The sequence below is a fragment of the Mycteria americana genome, chromosome 9 (genome assembly GCF_035582795.1).
Source record: "Mycteria americana isolate JAX WOST 10 ecotype Jacksonville Zoo and Gardens chromosome 9, USCA_MyAme_1.0, whole genome shotgun sequence".
NCBI classification, from domain to species: Eukaryota; Metazoa; Chordata; class Aves; order Ciconiiformes; family Ciconiidae; genus Mycteria; species Mycteria americana.
The window spans coordinates 32,941,840-32,960,135 of NC_134373.1; the positions used below are offsets into that span (position 1 = coordinate 32,941,840).

The following is an 18,296-nucleotide window of genomic DNA, read 5'->3' on the forward strand; positions in this document are numbered from 1 at the left end:
AGCAGTGTAAACAGCAGCTGAGCCGGTTCCTTGTCATTCACTTTCCCGATCTGTACCTCGCACATCTGATTAAATGCAAGTTTTGACTGGCAATTAAACCTAAATGAAATCTACACATTTTATTTGCCAAAATATAATATTATTAAGTTTTTGTTATTATCTTTTCAACAGCCAGAAAATCTGCTCATTGATTTAAGAATCCCAGTACCTCGTGTGAAGATCATTGATTTGGAAGATGCAGTTCAGATCACAGGTCATTACCATGTCCACCACCTCCTTGGAAACCCGGAGTTCGCGGCTCCTGAAGTTATCCAAGGCCTTCCTGTCTCCCTGAGCACGGATATCTGGAGCATTGGGGTCCTCACCTATGTCATGTTAAGTGGTGTCTCTCCGTTCCTGGATGAAAGCAAAGAGGAGACTTGTATCAACGTGTGCAGAGTAGATTTCAGCTTCCCGCCCGAGTACTTTTCTGATGTGAGTCATGCTGCCAGGGATTTCATCAACGTTATCCTCCAGGAAGACTTCAGGAGAAGGCCGACGGCAGCCACTTGTTTACAGCATCCGTGGCTGCAACCGCACAACGGCAGCTATTCCAAGATTCCACTGGATACCTCCCGCTTGGCTTCCTTCATTGAGCGCCGCAGACACCAGTACGACGTGCACCCGGTCCCCAGCGTCAAGAGTTTCCTGATGAGCAGGCTGAACCCAGGCACGTAATGCCTCCATCCCTGGGGTCCTACGCTGCTGGTCCTGAGGCAAGGTGCAGGGAGCGAACAGGCGCAAAGCAGATCTGTCTGTACATAGTCCCGTATTTGGCGTTTGCATTTCACGTGGCTTCCCTAACTGCAGGGTACAAATCATTGCGGAGGTGGCAGTACCTGCCCAGTTCCTCGGGACCAAAGCAAAGGGGGCAACGGCGGCAGGTACCCGCTCCCTCCCCTTGGCGGGCTCCTCTTGGGACACGTGGTAATGTCACATCCACCACCAAAAAAGGACTGCGGGAAGCAAACACCAACTGGAAACGAGAGCCAAAATTGCAGTTGCCTTAATCTTTGTGAGGCAGCCTTATAAGAAATCCTCTTGATCTTGTTGAACTGATTTCAAAATGTACGAGAGATTAGGAGTAGGATAGTGGGGGGGGAGCGAGACTAGGCTGACCTTAGCATGCACTGCAGAACTGGACTGAAGTCAGTTTTTGCTGAAATCATTGCAAGCCTGCTCCAGGTTAACAGACGGATTTTGCACGCCCCGTATGCCTGGGTCTGCCATGATTTCAGTGGGGACTTTGCCTGCGTAGGACATGCAAGATCAGGCCCTAGTCACTGCTGGATCAGCTTCCATGGTGGTGCGGCTTAGATACACTTTTGTTGTGTGGTAGTGCTCAGACCAAAATCCCCTGTTAATCCTTAGGGTTTCTGCTGTGTCAAGTCAACATGCAGTACCTTTCGGAGCTACGATTAAGGCAATGAATTCATTGGAGCATACAGCTGGTTTTGACTAAGCACAATGAGACTATGATGGTTTTTTTAAAAGCATTTTATACACACTGTACAGAAATCTTTTGCAAAACCTGTGCATTGAGAAAAGGCTGTGTCCATTTTTTGCAGTATCTGTAAACTAGATGATGACGATGAAGACAATTTTTTCTATCACAGGTTTTCAGTATACATATATTGTAACATATATATAAATATATATATAAAGGATCCTGTTCCATTTCTAGCTTCAGAATTGCTTGGCCCAAAGTCCATCTAAGCCTTTCAGAGTGCAGTAGGAGTGGTGAGTTCATCCTTGTGCTTACAGCTTGAAAATCGTTTTCAGTGTTTAAAGTATGTCATTTGTTTCATTTCCAAACTTGTAAATATCTCTCAGCCACCGTTAGCACCTCATCACCAAAGCATTCGTGAGGATATTTTTATGTCCAAAGCCTAATTTGTAATAAAATAAAAAATATTCACAATTAAAACATTTATTTCTTGCAAGCCAAGTTGCAACATCATCATATTGCTGTTACAGTGATGGAGCCAGCCTTAAGTATAACCAATGCAGGGAGTCTGCAGTGACCCATCAGCAGTTCGTAGGCTGGCCAAATCTTCCTCTGTAGCAGCAGGACTGGAAGGGGAAACCCCTCCCTGGCTGGTGCTTCCCCATCCTGCTGCCACACCGTAAAACTCTACAGCCTTGTAGGGTGACGATCAAAGAGATTTTTTTTTTCCCCCAGCATGCGAGGACTTTGTCTCGGTGCTGAGTGCCGTTGCTGTGCCTGTAATGGGAAATGTCAGTTGTTACCAAAGGTTTTCCTAAGGAAAAGGGCTTGATCTGACCATGTGTGCTCAGTATAGACTCTCTTGTAAGGGCAAGAGTCAAATTTAATTTACCATCCAAGTAACTGCACTGTGAGCCTGCAATATATCTGCAGGAGGAAAAGCTGTCTCTGCCAGCAGGTGGTGGAGATAGTCTGCAAGTACTGTTAAATCTCAGGGCTCTGCTAGCCCTTTTTTTGATCCACCTCCAAGCTCAGTTTCATGGCAGGTAGGAGACCTGGCCCTTCTCTTTGTGCTTGCTCTATCAGTGCGCTGGAGTGGTCAGTATTTTGCTACCAGAGAAGAAAGGAGGCACAGTAAAAAACCCCAACGTTCAGCACCGCACGCATGCAATAAAAGAACAGAGCTTGAGGTTGGGGACCCACAGTCAGAAGGGTGAGCCCGGGTGCCTGAGCAGTCAGAAGCGGTGTACAAGGCTGTGTGGCTGATGGAGCGAGATCTAATTCGGGGGAAGTTGTGGAAAGGCTTGAAAGAGAAGGTGTTCACAGAAGGCTAAACCTTCTGTATCAGATAGAACCTATCTCAGTTCCCCTCTGTAGTGCAGCAGCTAAGTTTCTAAGCAATCCCGCAGCACCTCTTAGACAAAGACCAGACTCTCATCCTGAGCAAGAGTGCAAAGTATGCGATTTCTTATCAACCGAAACTTCTTCACACAGCAGTCATCAAGGGGTGTCTTTAATTAGCACCAGCCTCAGGTACTTTCTCACTACAGGACTGTTTGTACTTCTTCCTATTTGTCAAAGCTGGCTCTTTGTGCTGTGATTGTGCTGCCCGTAAAATGTTTATGGAGGTGTGGTTTATAAAACCCACAGCTTTTATTAGGCCTGCGGGTACAGTTTAAGCCACAGTCTTTCTGCTTGGCATTAATACAAACAAATTCTCACGTATCACATGAAATCTGGAGTTATTTCTCATTTTATTGTCCTACCTCCTGCATTCGCATCTCAAACTGCAACAGCAGACACTTTAGATGCACAGGGGGAAAAAGCTGGATTGTTTAACGGAATATTTAAGCCTCTCATTGCTGTCAAATCACAGAAAAAAAAAACCAAAAGGCTGAAAGAGTATACATGTTTGGGTATTGGTGCTCAGATTCAAAGAGGTTCCTCATCAAGGGAGAGCTGGAGGTGCTGAACTCTGAGGATTTTGAATGTTATGGGGTTGCTTTCCTTTATGGTTCTGCTTTTTCCATGTTCACATTAGAGAACTCCTCTTCCTGGGCACCGCTCTTCTTACAGCACATTCAGGAAAACTTGAACCTGTTAGTACTTCCAGATAAGTTTGTGATCATCAACCATTCTCGCATTTTATCTCAAAGATTTCTTTTGCCTGAATAATATCAAGTTGACATGAAATGCTGCTGTATGCTAAATACAGAGGAAGTATTCTGACCTTGCTCTCTCAAGGTCTTTTTCAGCCAACCTGTGGCCTCTCTGCAGATCCAACAGGTCCTGCAACTCCGTTGTAAACTGTAACTCTGTTGTAAAGAGATTACAGAAGCTCAGCAAGTAGGTTTGGAGTGAGCCCACTGGGTGAGAGACACCACAGCCAACCCCCTTTGCACCATGGCCAACCCCCTTTGCAGCATTCTCCAACTACTGGATTTTTTTGTGCATGAAATATTGCCTGTAACAAACATGGGAAAACACAGTTTCTCATAAAGCCCTGTTAGGCCTTTACAAAGCTCCCCAGAGAGCACCTGACTCTGAGGGGAAGATTTCTGCCCGCAGCTTTACCACTTGGGGTATTCCCAAGACGGCAGAGTGAAGGTGTGATGGTAGCTGCACCCTCTAGCTTCCGTGGCAGCTTCAGACCAGCTAGAATGACCAACAGTAATACTAGCAACAGAGCACCACAAGCTCAGTGCAGACTGGCACACAGCCACCACCTTCAGACATCTTCACGGTGCTCTTACCCTGCACTGACATCAAAGTACGCTTGCTCACCGTGTCCCCCAGCACTGGGCTGGGTGGCAGGCCTGCAGGAAGGCAGCAGCAAAGGCGCCAGTGAAACAGAGCCCAGAGGACACGGTGACATGCGGCACTCGTTATTTAAGATGGCTACATTTAAAGAACATGCATGGCAACAAGCAGCTAACTCGCCTCTCTCTCTCTGCTCCACTTGGAGCAGCCAGGCCAGGCCGTTTCACTCTTGGCCAGTGAACAGGAAATCTGGTTGCCCATGTAACACTGTCAGCTCCCATCACTGCCCAAAGCACTTGCTGCCCCGTGGGAGATCCCCATCTCTGCACCAAGCTACCAAGCCCCCTACACATGTTACTACAGGGATGACAGACAGCCGGTCCAGAGTTTTAGACTTTAATATTTTAAAGCAATCCATGCTTTAAAATTTATAAAATTTCTCTCTTCCTACTTGTACCAACAAGTCTTGTGCAGTCTTACTGCCCTTTTATTTTAAATTACTCTATTTTTTTTCAGTAACATTTTTCTTTAAAAGCATTTTACTTTTAAACTAAGTTAATGCTAAGACAAAGTCTGTGCCCTCAACTGACCTGTACAAGTTCTGTGGGTTCAGTGGAGTTCATTAGCATTTCTGACGATGCTATTAGGCCTTTGTTACGAATACCATGAAGAAAGGCTAAATGCACGTTATGACCTGACTATATATAACCATATTTTAATACCCTTGCAGTGAGGGGACTGCATCAAGTGACCTGGGATAATATAAACTTCAGAGACAGATCTAAAGGCTAGTCTGTATATTCAAAGGTCTAACACATAATTAACGCGCACAGGGGCTAACCACCTGGTTTTGTTTCCATTCCTTTCACTGCAGAGGTAGATTCTCCTCTAACACAGGGCTTGGATTTATTTTCCAGCTCATTCTTTCATGTCCCATCAGAAAATGGTGCTTTCCCAAGGAAACAAAATAAAATCTCATTTTACTAGGCTGACTGCACACTGCCATCAAGTGATGAATTCTCATTCTGGGATCTGTATAGTGGTGAGTGTTAACATAGCGTCAGGATGCTGAATATTCGCTGTAACTGTAGTCTTTATTATGGAGCTAGTGAAAAACTAACATCTTCTCTACTCAAGCCATATTTCACCTTCATGTCCAACTTCTGATGCTGGTGCTTTTACTTCTCTTTCTACCAAACTGTTCGCCGTTGCTCTGCCACTGAGGTCAATTTGCTAACTTTTGGAAGGCAAATGCAACAGAAAGTGCAAAAAAAAAAAAAAATTAAAGCTCAGACATTCACTGAGATAAGAGCAAACAGTTGGATTCTGTTGATGCTTTTCAATCTTTGCAACTATCAACTGAAGGAGGAAAAAAGAAACAGTATTGCTAACAGCTCAGCATTTTCAAGGTGCAAAGTAATTCCACAGCCTTAATTATTTCAGTGTATTGCTGGTCTGCCTTAAATGTATCTTCAGTTTTACTGCGAATTTCATTTTGTATGCACACAATGTTGTTTTGTAAAGGTAAGTTTGTAAATATTTCCTTTGTACGTCTAATCACTCATGTGTACTGTTGTGAGGTGATTACTTGCTGTCCCATGTTGTTATTACTGTACTGCAGTATATATGATCATCTACAGATGTAGCTTCAAACTGTACATCTTCTGTCCTTGCATTCCTATAAATAGAATATACTAATGACACAGTTTCTGGGCATTTTTGATTAAATACAATTGTTCAGAGAAGAACGGGTCAGTCTTATTTCACACATATGGCCATCTTTCTGAGGCCTTGAAGACTCAGCTCGCCGATTGCTTTATTCAGCTGATTTCTTTCGGAGATGTTCGCAGGAAAGCAGAGCAAGAGACTACGACTCCGGCCAACTCTTAGCCTTGCATACATCAACCCAAAAACCAAGCCGCCTTTTGAGAGTCACCCCGAGAGCCGAAGCACGAAGTCTCGGGGCACAGCAAACCCTCCCTGCCGCGCTGCTGCGTGTCCGCACGGGGCTCCCCGCTTCCCTGTGGGAAGGGCGGGTGCTGCCCGGGGGGGCCGGCGCAGACCCTGAACGCCTGCCCTGTGCGCTGGGCCCCGCGCCTCCTGCAGAGGGGTGCCCCGTCGTGTGGGGCCGGGCCCCGGGGAGCCGGGCCCGGGATGGCGCGGGCCGAGCCTCACGCCGTGGGGAGCCGGGCGCGGGGGATCTGGTCCCTCTGCCGTGCGGGGCGGGGCCCCAACGCGCGGGAAGGGGGGCCCGGCACGGCGTGGGGCCGGGACGGCGTGGGGCCGGGCCCGCGGGGATCGGGCCCACCGGCGCCGCGGTGCCCCGGACCGCGCGCTCCCCTTACGCGGGCCACCGGCTCCCGCCCCGCGCTTCTCCTGCGCATGCGCACAGCGCGCACCGCCCCCTTCCCTCCCCGCGCCTCGCCGTCATCTCCCGGCGACGGGCGGCCGCGGAGGCTATGGCGGCGGAGCGCAGCGTGGCGGCGGCGCTGCGCGAAGCGGGCGCCCTGCGCTTCGGCGACTTCGTGCTCAAGAGCGGCCGGGCCTCCCCCGTCTACATCGACCTGCGCGGCCTCGTCTCCCACCCGCTCCTCCTCCGCCAGGTGCGGGGCCGGGGGGGCGCGCCGGGGCCGAGCGGCGGCCCGGTGTGGGGGGCTGGGCCCTGCCCGGAGCGGCAGGCAGCGCTCGTCCGTGCCGGCACCCCGGAGGTCTCGGGTATCTCTCCGCCTCTTGCGGGGTAAAGGGCCTCTTTTAGCCCGAGGAGGGGAAGAGGCAGGGGAGCGCTGCCGGGGCCTCCAGAGGGCCCTTCCCGGGGCTGGGGTCGCGGTCTGCTGGCCAGGAGCCCGCTGGGTATAGGCGTCGGGCTGGCTGTGGGGACAGCGACTGGCAAAGGGTGTAAAGGAGAGAGGTTTTCATGCGTTTGCATTGCTTCCCTTGGTAATACACGTGTTCAGTTACGATCATAGAATCACTGAGGTTGGAAAAGACCTCTGAGACCATCTAGTCCAACCATCACCTCAGCACCTCCGTGCCTACCTAACCATGTCCCAAAGTGCCACATCTACACGTTTTTTGAACTCATCCAGGGATGGGGACTTCACCACCTCTCTGGGCAGCCTGTTCCAATACTTGACCACCCTTTCAGTAAAGAAATTTTTCCTAATATCCAATCTGAACCTCTTCTCATGCATCTTGAGGCCATTTCCTCTCGTCCTATCACTTGTTACCTGGGAGAAGAGACTGACCCCCACCTCTCTACAACCTCCTTTCAGGTAGTTGTAGAGAGCGATAAGGTGTCCCTCAGCCTCTTTTTCTCCAGGCTAAACAACCCCAGGTCCCTCAGCCGCTCCTCATCAGACTTGTGCTCCAGACCCTTCACCAGCTTCGTTGCCCTTCTCTGGACACGCTCCAGCCCCTCAATGTCTCTCTTGTAGTGGGGGACCCAAAACTGAACACAGTATTCGAGGTGCGGCCTCACCAGTGCCGAGTACAGGGAGACAATCACTGCCCTACTCCTGCTGGCCACACTATTTCTGATCCAAGCCAGGATGCCATTGACCTTCTTGGCCACCTGGGCACACTGCTGGCTCATATTCAGCCGGCTGTCAACCAACACCCCCAGGTCCTTCTCTGCCAGGCAGCTTTCCAGCCACTCTTCCCCAAGCCTGTAGCGTTGCATGGGGTTGTTGTGGCCCAAGTGCAGGACCTTGCACTTGGCCTTGTTAAACCTCATACAACTGGCTCCAGCCCATCAATCCAGCCTGTCCAGGTCCCTCTGCAGAGCCTTCCTCCCCTCAAGCAGATCAACACTCCCACACAACTTGGTGTCATCTGCAAACTTACTGAGGGTGCACTCGATCCCCTCATCCAGATCATTGATAAAGGTGTTAAACAGAACTGGCCCCAACACAGAGCCCTGGGGAACACCACTTGTGACCGGCCGCCAACCGGAGTAAACTCCATTCACCACCACTCTTTGGGCCCGGCCGTCCAGCCAGTTCTTTACCCAGCGAAGAGTACACCCGTCCAAGCCATGAGCTGCCAGTTTCTCTAGGAGAATGCTGTGGGAAACCGTGTCAAAGGCTTTACTGAAGTCTAGATAGACAACATCCACAGCCTTCCCCTCATCTACTAGGCGGGTCACCTTGTCATAGAAGGAGATCAGGTTGGTCAAGCAGGATCTGCCTTTCCTGAACCCATGCTGGCTGGGCCTGATCCCCTGGTTGGCCTGCACATGCCTGTTGAGCGCACTCAAGATGAACCACTCCATAATTTTCCCTGGTACCGAGGTCAGGCTGACAGGCCTGTAGTTCTCTGGATCCTCCTTCCGGCCCTTCTTGTAGATGGCCGTCACATTGGTAAGCCTCCAGTTGTCTGGGACCTCCCCTGTTAACCAGGACTGCTGACAAATGATGGAGAGTGGCTTGGCAAGCTCCTCCACCAGCTCCCTCAGTAGTCTCAGGTGGATCCCATCTGGCCCCATAGACTTGTGAGTGTCCAGGTGGCATAGCAGGTCGTTAACTGCTTCCTCCTGGATTATGGGGGTTTATTCTGGTCTCCGTCCCTGTCTTCCAGCTCAGGGGGCTGAATTTCCTGGGGATAACCGGTCTGACTATTAAAGACTGAGGCAAAGAAGGCGTTAAGTACCTTAGCGTTTTCCTCATCCTTGGTGGCAATGTTCCACCCCCACATCCAACAAAGGAGGGAGATTCTCCTTGGCTCTCTTTTTGTTGTTAATGTATTCGTAAAAACACAGACCAATCACTCCGGTCTGACCCTTAAAAAAAATCTGGTTTTCCTTTTCAGGCTGCAGATCTTCTCTTTCAAACAGCCAAAGGTGCTGGTCTCGAGTATGACTGCGTGTGCGGTGTTCCTTACACAGCATTGCCGTTGGCCACAATTATCTGCTCAGAAAATCAGATTCCAATGCTTATACGGAGGAAGGAAGCAAAAGACTATGGTAAAACCTTCAAATCAAGAATTTGTGTCTACTTACCTTGTTTGGGAAATGACTTTATATATTTGTGGTTCTTTTGTAACGTGCAGCATCTCCGTTCCAGTTTAAGGTTACCACTCCAATTCACAAAGCAGCCCCTTTTCCCCCTAAAATGTACCTCCCGCAGCATCCCAACCTGATCAGGTTCTCCCAGCTGGTTGCTGATTAGGCTGCAGCTTGAATCCTGCTGTAGCAGGTTTGGAGACTCTTGGCCGGGTGGGGGGATTGTTTCTTTGTTTTTGTTTGTGGGGGGTTTTTTGTTTCTTTCGTTTAGTGGTGTCTTTTTTTCCTTGGCACCATTACCATGGTTCTGGGTTACTGGCCTCTTCCAGAAACCAAGATTTATAATTCCATTTCTCTGATATGCCGAGACCAGTGCCACATTTCACCCCCAAACAGAACTTTTTGCATATTGACTCCAAGAGGAAGGTTTCTAGGCTCTTCTTCATTTACCTCTCAACCCCCTTTTTCTTTCATATCCTATGGTCCTGTGATCAGTGGGCAGGGTGGAGAAGGTGAGAAGCAGTTCTCTACCCAATGAACCATTTATTTGATTTTGATAAAGGAAGGGGGAGAGAAAACTGGAGCGTTAACCTACTGTAGCAACTGGATTTCTACATGTGATAAGAGCTATACTCTTCCAACAGTATTTAATTAGAAAGTATGCTTGTCAAAACTAAATGTTACTCCTACGTTAGTCAGTGTGCCAGGCATGAAAACGTTTGCTGTTCCTTCTTGTGAGGACAGGGCAATGGTGACGGAATTAACTGCCTGGCACAAGGTTTCTGGTGTCACATGGACTGCAAAGCTGTACATATGCTTGTTCTCTAGGCTGTCATGGTCTAAGCACCGCACTTGCTGCATAATGTTCTCCTGCTGCTCGCTGCTTCCTGGGAAAGCTAGGCATCCTTTGTTGTTGCCCCCCGGGAGGCCATTCATGGACGTGTGCCTGTTGTTGGTTAGGGCAAAGGCATTTGGGACTTTACTCCTTCTAATTGTTCTAACAGGCATATTAAGCACAGAATACTGCCTGTGGAGAATAGGAAATAGGCTGAAGAGTACTGATAACTTGGCTGCTTTAAAGACGTTTTAAATAACTGGAGAAAATAGTTTTGTAATTCTGAGCATTCAATTCATGGCAATAATAAACTTCTGTAGTCATCTTATCCAAAGATTTAAATTTGTGCAGTTAACAATATGTCAGTATTGTTAACGGAACATAACTTCTGGAAACATGAAGAAGTATTTTATTAACGTGGAGAAGTAACAGTCTTTATGAATTGAATTACGAGTCAGTGACTGAGCTGTGGTAAGACCTGTGATAACTGGTATCAGGTAATAACTAAACAAATTACCCCTCCAAACTGACAGTGAATGTGAAATTCCTATTCTCTTCAAGTCCAGTTCCATTGGACTTCAGGATATGCTGCAGCATATGCTTGTATGTGGAACAAATATGATCTTTAAATTAGTATAGCAAGTTAAAGTTTTGATACTTTTAAGTTTCTTGGGGGTCTTCTAAACTTTCTTCATTTAGTGGAGTGTTTGCTTTTTATTTTTAAGGTACTAAGCGGCTGGTAGAAGGCACCATTAATCCAGGAGAAAAATGCTTGATCATTGAAGATGTGGTAACAAGTGGATCTAGTGTACTGGAAACTGCGGAAGTTCTTCAGAAAGAAGGATTAAAAGTCACAGATGCCATAGTGCTGTTGGACAGGGAGCAGGGCGGGAAGGCCAGGTTAGAGGAACGTGGAATTCACCTGCACTCTGTGTGCACGTTGTCAGGGGTGTTGGAGATTCTCCAGCAGCAGGGAGAAGTGGCTGTTGAGATGGTTGAAAAGGTGAAGAAATTCATTCAGGGAAATGTGTTTGAGCCAGTGGCTCAGAATGGCCCTGCTCCCGTGAAGAGGCTATGTAAAGAGCTGAGCTTCAGCGCTCGTGCCGAGCTGCCAGGGGTACATCCTATTGCAGCCAGGCTTCTCGCACTCATGGAAAAGAAGCAAACGAACTTGTGCCTTTCTGCTGATGTCACCAGCTCCAAAGAGCTGCTGCAGTTAGCTGCCATCCTGGGCCCCAGCATTTGTATCCTGAAGACTCATATAGACATCCTGGATGATTTCACCCAAGAGGTAGTAAAGGAGTTGAGAGCACTCGCAGATCGACATGAATTCTTGATTTTTGAAGACAGGAAATTTGCAGACATTGGAAACACAGTGAAACATCAATATGAAGGTGATTATCATCAACCGCAATTTACTGTAACTTTGCTGCTGGTGTGTGTAACTGCAGCATTGGCACAAGTTGCCAGGAGAGATTGTAGAATCTCCAGCCTTGGAGAAGACTCAAGGGGACAAGGCCCTGAGCAACTTGATCTAGCTTTGAAGTTAACCCTGCTGAGAGGGCATGACCTCCAGAGGTCCCTTCCAACCTTAATCTTTTTATGAATCTGTGGTTGCGCTCAGTAAGTACTTCTGACTAGTTGTTTGCTGTGAGAAAACGCAGCATGGCTTCTTAAGGCAGCCTGCTATTGTACGCTTGTGTGCTCATTCTGGCTTTCATTTGATATTGCATCTGCCACTGTAGAACTGTTTTTCTCTTTTTCTGATCTATACATCCCATATGATCTGCATGCTGTATTGAAACATAACACCTGTGACAGTGGATTTCTAGGTTACCATAAATGTCTCAGTGAATATTAAAGGTGAGATACTAAGAAGTGTTTGTGAAAAGTAAAACTGAGAGATTACACTTTGTGGTTAGGCGGCTGTCAGAACTGTCTGATGAGACTGAACTTGTAACTCTCAAGCTTCAGTAGTAAAACTGTCTTTTAAAATGTGAATGATTTAGCGTGCAGCTTGTTTTGTTTAACTAGTGTTTCCTGTTTAGTACATTTCTAATGGCGCTTTGCCTATGTCTTCTTATCCATGTTCTCAGGTGGTGTGTTCAGAATTGCATCCTGGTCAGACATCATTAATGCCCATGTGGTTCCAGGCTCTGGAGTTGTGAAAGGTCTGAAGGAAGTAGGTCTTCCTCTCCAGCATGGCTGTCTTCTGATTGCCGAGATGAGTTCCCAAGGGTCACTTGCAACGGGTGAATACACAAAAGCTGCGGTAAGTAGACAGTCTTGTTTCAGGTTAAAAGTTTGTAAAGTGTTGTGACAGGGAGGTTTGTGTGCTTCTAATATTTGCACTTCCAAAAGTCTCTCCAGCTCTAACTATTACAGGTTTTTTTTCTGTGGAGACTCAGGAATCCGACAGTGGTGTTTAAAGCTTGCAACGGTAGGCTAATCGTGTGAGGTGGTCAGAGTTCACACTGTGGATTCTAGTAAACATGCTAAGGTTGCATATTTACCACCACCCCCTTTTTTTTTCCTTAAGCAATACATTTCTAATTAGTTTAAATTCATTCATTGTCTTATTTATAACATAGAAAGAAATGTAATATTCATGTTCCTGGCTGCCAGTGCAGCGAGATCAGTGAGGGGTGAGTCAGCTCTGGGTGACTTTATATTGGTAAAGCAAGAACAGGTGTTTCATACCGCTGCCTTGCACAGCTGAATGTGTCAAAGGGTGGATGAGAAACAGATTGCTAGTCAAGCTTAATTTTAGGTTTATCACTTGTATCTGTTTACTGATCTTCAGGTACAGATGGCTGAAAACAACTCGGATTTCGTTTTTGGATTCATATCTGGATCTAGAGTTAGTAATAAACCGGAATTTCTTCACTTAACTCCAGGGGTGCAGCTGCAAACTGGAGGTAACTTCTTCTGAAATATTTATAGTCTGTTTGTAAATACAGTAAGTGATCTAGCCTTCAGTGAAAAAGTGACTTCTGAAGAGGGTTTGGTTGCTGATTCTCTGGTGGGAGGAGTCTGTGTTTGCCATTATGGGCCCTTCTTATTTCTGGGTACACTGATCCCTTTCCTGGGAGCTCTGAAAGGCAACCAGCAGGCTACACAGCTTTGTTCATGTGCTGAGGTCTGTGCATACCATAAAGCACAGTCCTTAAAACATATGAAATGTCTTCAGATAGGTGTTAAGTTAGATGTACAACTACTCAGTAGGAGTAGAAAAAAAGATTTTTAACAAATACAGAAGTCTGACTGTAACACTGTTGATACTGATATAGATGCAGTATCCAATGGAAGTTTGGAAGTTTGGAATTAATGGAAGTTTTATACTGACTAAACAGATCATCACTGAACCAGGCAGGGGAAATGTGTTTCTCTGCAATACTTAATTCTTATGAAACCTGAAGTGAAATCACAAGCAATGTTTGGGGGGTTTGCCTGTTTTAAGAAAGCTAAGGCGTATTTCAGTAATCCTGATCAGTGGTGCTTTGCGTAACTGTTCCATCTATTGTGATTGGTAAGTCATGAAAAAGGAGGGAACTCTCTGTCAAATTTGACCTGTGTAATAGTGGGTTCGTTAGGTGGAGACACAGTCTCTAGTTATGTTTGTTGACTGTCAGGGTGAGAGCTGGAACAGCATGCCTGTTCTCTGCTCCAGCACCTCTTTGAAGCTTATTAGTAGATACAGCTTTGTACAAACTAAAAAAAAATTGTGTCTCTATTTCAGGTGATAACCTTGGACAGAAGTACCTAAGCCCCCAGGAAGTTATTGGTGAAAAAGGTTCAGATATCATTATTGTGGGACGTGGCATCTTGTCAGCTTCAGACCGTCTTCAAGAAGCAGAGAAGTACAGGAAGGCAGCTTGGGAGAGCTACGTAAGCAGACTTGGTATTTGTGCAGAAGATTGAAAGCAGGCCACTTTCCTAGTCAGTAAGCAAAGCTGATGGAGCTGCAGTCATCGTGAGACTTCCAGCTAAATACATAGACACTTCAGCCCGTAGAAAACTGCCCTTTTGGAGAAAAATCTGTTACTAACTAAATTATTTTTAATTGCACACACAGAGATCAAGTTGTACATGTCATGGTTGTTTGTTTTTTTAATATTTGAATGTATGAAACCAAAACTTCATGCCCAGTTTTTAGCCTTAATAGCTTTTCTCTGCTGAAAAATGTTGCATGAAACACTTCAAGAGTATTTGATTGGCTGTTGTTGCTTTTATTTCTTTTCCAACCCTCAAATTCCTTCTGGTTGTAGAAACAGTATTTTACTGTTCTTAATAAGCTTCACCTGCAGACCGGACCTGCTCCCCCACTCTCACAGGATTGCTCAGCTTTGCTATTTCCAAGGAGCAAGTATGGGTCTTAATCCCACACTGTGAAACTGAATAATGTGTTGTTTAATAAATACTTTTTTGCTACTGTTTTCCTTTCATTGGATCTGTAAGTCTTCCTTCTGTGGCAGTGTGAAATACTGTTTTCAGAACCCCAGTATTATAAGTCATTCTAGTGTGTCTGTGACTGCAGGAATTACTCATGATTCTGTTTACAGGAGCTACAAGGAATTTGTCAGAGCAACTAGTTGTGTGCTTAACTACAGTGGACCTCTTGATTCCTCTAATGAGAAACATGTACTTTATTGACTTTTATGACAATAGCTGGAATACTTCCAGGAATTACTTTCCACTCTGCACGATGAATAAGGAGAAGTAGAAATATCTTGTATGATTGGTTTTGATTAGAAAGGATGGAATAACCTTAAATATATCTAGTCTATGTGTGGTGGAAATTGGCTTGAATTTTCATTGCTATCAAGAAGGCAAAGGCGAATGGTGATGCAGTTCTAGGCTGCTGCTGTTCCTGTGTGATGCAAAGCACACAGAGAAAGCTGGGTCCCTTTCATACACTTACCTGTAGACTAGGAACAACTATATCTAGTGAGAAGAGTTTTTTGGCATTAGTACTGGACTCTTCGCTAAGCCTTTCAAAGTAGGGGATTGGAGTTATGCTGAAGTTCAAAAGGAGAGGTTTTTTTGGTTGTTGGTTGGATTAACCTATGCAGAGTGCCTAAGACCAAGGGACGCAGGCTTGGATCTGAGGGCTTTGCCTTATGCTTCTTGTATTTCTGACGTTGTGCTCTGTTGGCAGCCAGACTTCAGAAACATACAACTGAAAGACTTCCTCGCTGTCTGGGTGTGTTGGGGGTGATGACTTTACCCTTTCACACTCCACATGCCCTGGAAGTATGCTTCCACTCACCTTTATGATGGGGCTGCTTATGGGGCTTAGGAGTTGGTTGTTGTGGAGAGAATATTAGAACTTACTCAGTGTGTGTTTTTTGTTTTCCTTGGGGCTACCGTTTGCTTCAATAGTCTTCTTATGTGTCATCATTTACATCTGGAGAACTCCATCCAGGGAAGATGGAGGCTCTCTTGACCACCTTTCACAGCTGGAACTTGATGAGTGTGCTGTATCTTGTGCAGCCACCCTGCAACTGTCTGTGAGTCATGATATTTCACATCAACTTCTAAGAAGTTCCAGTCCTTCAAAGTGAACAGAGGACTTGGGATTTATTTACTTTCTCATCTCAATTATCTCATGGCCTTGAGGCCTATAGCAGAAACAAGACTTTCTCACTTAACTGTTTTGCAGAAAATCACTTTTTCCACCAGAGGGAGCTGAGACTCTCTTTTTCAGGAGAGTCGACGCCCTCGCTCTTCTACAGCTAATAGTTTCCAATGATGATACCAACTCTAGATATGCTTAGGATGAAAATCTGTCTGGTTTTCAACAAGTTACGCCCTTGCTGATGCCCTCACTTAAAACAGTAGAGTTTACCAGAAAGCTGCCTCGGGCTGGAGTTCAGCACTGTATGTTGTTGTAGGCTCACTGTTACAGCGCAAGCAGAATTTTGTGAGTTCAGTACCTTCCACTAACTATGCTGAATCACGTTAAGCGGGTAGCTGACATCCATGCAGCTAAATCCCTGAGCAGGCTCTTCGGAGAGCTAGTTTATCAGGCCTCTAGCTGAAAAAATAGCAACCGGATTTGGAGAGATGGATGTTGATCTAATATCCAGTCACTTTTAGAGGATATGTGCAACTCATTTTCTTTACAAAACAAGTTCTGAGGAACAGATCGATTGGAAAACTTCATTTCGCAGTCCTTCATTGTGCACTCAGTAAATCATCCAGAAAGAGCTGTATTCTGGTGCTTCATTTGACACCAGTGTCACAAACATTTCAATTAGTAAAACAAAAACATGTTACCTCCTATATGCATTCTTCTGTCAGAATGATTATAGTAAACAAGTGTGTGCACTTTCTTTGAGGCACCTGAAAGTGATTAAAAATCCATTTCAAATTAAGAACAAATGTTAATTTCCTTGCTTGCCCCTGCTGCTCACATTCATAGCATAGTTCCTGCTGTTGGTCCCAACTGTTCCTAACATGGGAACTAGGTCACAATTTACAAAACTCATTTGCATCATAATATATGAATCTGAAAGTCTTGCAGTTCATTCTCTGATCTGATCGAGTCTGGGGTAGAGGCATAAGGCTATATTTAAATTAATGGGTCATCCCATGATTTATATTATCTGGCAAGTAGGCTTTTATATGAAATTGTAATCCTTAATCCATTCTGGAGTATGGTTTATAACAGAATGAAAGGATATCACGCTTTTCATAGTGAAATAAGACTGTGATCAAGTGTCAGTGCTTGCAGCAGAAAGAAGGCTGACTTGCTGCTATTTCTGAGCAGCATAGTGCGGACTGTGAGAGAGACCAGCACAAGCTGGAACCATTAAGGAATTATTATATAGCTTTTGATATTTGTATGTAAAGGTTACTCTGTCTCTCGGAGGTTGTGGGTATCTGTCTAGCGTGAGGAGTGCTGTGTCAAGAGAACCCAGCTGGGGCACTTTAATTGGTTTAACTGCATAAGCACAGTGCTTTACTCAGACTTAAAATTCTTGCAAAATCTTGATAAACCCAGCACCGAATTAAAACCAGCTGAGTTAAAATGTTTGTCCTTAAAAGTATGATTTGTATGTCACAATATCAACATTGCTTTATTAAGCAATAGTTGACAGGCCATATTATAGTTTCCATAGCCTATTCTATGAAAATTTATTTAAGACTTAATCCCAGAAAAATAACTGAATCACTTCCCTTTAAATTTACTTGGAAAGCCTGTTGCTGTGGATTTTTTAGCAAGCGACACAAACATTGCATTTAGGGAACAGACCAAAGGAATGTGAAACACCCAGAGGAAGTTTGTTTCCAGATCTGAGTTTTGGAGGTCACTGTCTCAGGGAAATGGTCTGCTTTGGAAGGCTTGTAACTGGACTGTGGGCTAGACAGGCTGGATGTTTTGTTTGTTTATAATCACTCTTGGTTCTTGGTCGGTCTGTACCACAATGGCAAGTACAGCTTCATGTTCGAACGCTGCAGCAAATTAAAACTCAGCCTGGTGCCTGCTCCAGCTTCAGGTTTTCCTCTAACTCTTCTGGCAGACATTTGCAGGCTTGGAGCTGTGACCCTGCCTGCGTGTCTGGGTTGACTTTGTCCTCAGTCTCGGTTCTCTGTTTCTGCATGACCCATGGCCTCCTCTGAACTTTTTCTCATAAGCTGATGCTATCCACAGTCAGGCTGTGAAAATGCAGGGTTGTAGGTGGAGGCTGGCCAGTGTGGAGAACAGGAGGAAGCCTGAGCAAGGCTGTAACTGTGAAGTTCTTGCTTATAGCATGGTCTCCTGAGCAGAAGTGTGGTGGTATGCCATAGGTTGTGTTTAGCCCAAAAAAGTATTGCAGGAGGAGAAGCTAAGCTAGTGCTTTTGATCTGATCGCTTTTGATCTGTTCCTGAACAACTAATGCCTTCTTGTAAAAGAGACTTTCACAAACAGGACTCTTTAGACAGGGAAATTCTGCAGTGTTCCCTGCAGCTGATAATTTCTGCTTTTCTGAGAGGTATCATTTTAGGCTGATGGTGGGAGCAGCCATGAAGGCGACCTGATTATAAGGGGGAAAATATTGAACAGAAAAAGACCTCTGCTCAAATATTGACAAAGAAAATGCCTGCCAGCCTGGGAACCAGGCCTGGGAACCAGACGCATCCTTGAGGAGTGCAGCTGGCATCCTTGAAGTGCAGCTGGATACCGAGAAACCACGGACAGCCCGAGATACCATTGATAAGCACAAAAAAC

At 45.8% G+C, this 18,296-nt stretch overlaps 2 protein-coding genes across 4 annotated transcripts in view; both read left to right on the forward strand.

The window, feature by feature from the left end:
- The window catches only part of KALRN (kalirin RhoGEF kinase), a 534,707-nt gene extending 528,762 nt beyond the window's left edge, over positions 1-5,945 (forward strand). For all 3 annotated transcript variants that reach the window (XM_075511728.1, XM_075511729.1, XM_075511733.1), the window contains one exon: positions 172-5,945. In XM_075511728.1, coding sequence (XP_075367843.1) covers positions 172-717 — 546 coding nt within the window. In that variant the 3' untranslated portion in view covers positions 718-5,945. The remainder of the gene's footprint in view (positions 1-171) is intronic.
- Positions 5,946-6,664: 719 nt separating this feature from the next.
- Positions 6,665-14,525, forward strand: UMPS (uridine monophosphate synthetase). The gene is made up of 6 exons (XM_075511734.1): positions 6,665-6,849; positions 9,053-9,206; positions 10,806-11,474; positions 12,177-12,352; positions 12,884-12,998; positions 13,820-14,525. The coding sequence occupies exons 1-6, from the start codon at positions 6,706-6,708 to the stop codon at positions 13,999-14,001; spliced, it is 1,440 nt and encodes a 479-aa protein (XP_075367849.1). The 5' UTR covers positions 6,665-6,705; the 3' UTR covers positions 14,002-14,525.
- Positions 14,526-18,296: the final 3,771 nt, after the last annotated feature.

Bases quoted from the DNA above. Each gene is read 5' to 3' on its own strand.
- UMPS (XM_075511734.1), top strand. From the start codon at position 6,706: ATGGCGGCGGAGCGCAGCGTGGCGGCGGCGCTGCGCGAAGCGGGCGCC. The intron at 9,207-10,805 runs GTAAAACCTTCA...TTTATTTTTAAG, and splicing joins GAAGGAAGCAAAAGACTATG to GTACTAAGCGGCTGGTAGAA. The intron at 12,353-12,883 runs GTAAGTAGACAG...ACTGATCTTCAG, and splicing joins GTGAATACACAAAAGCTGCG to GTACAGATGGCTGAAAACAA.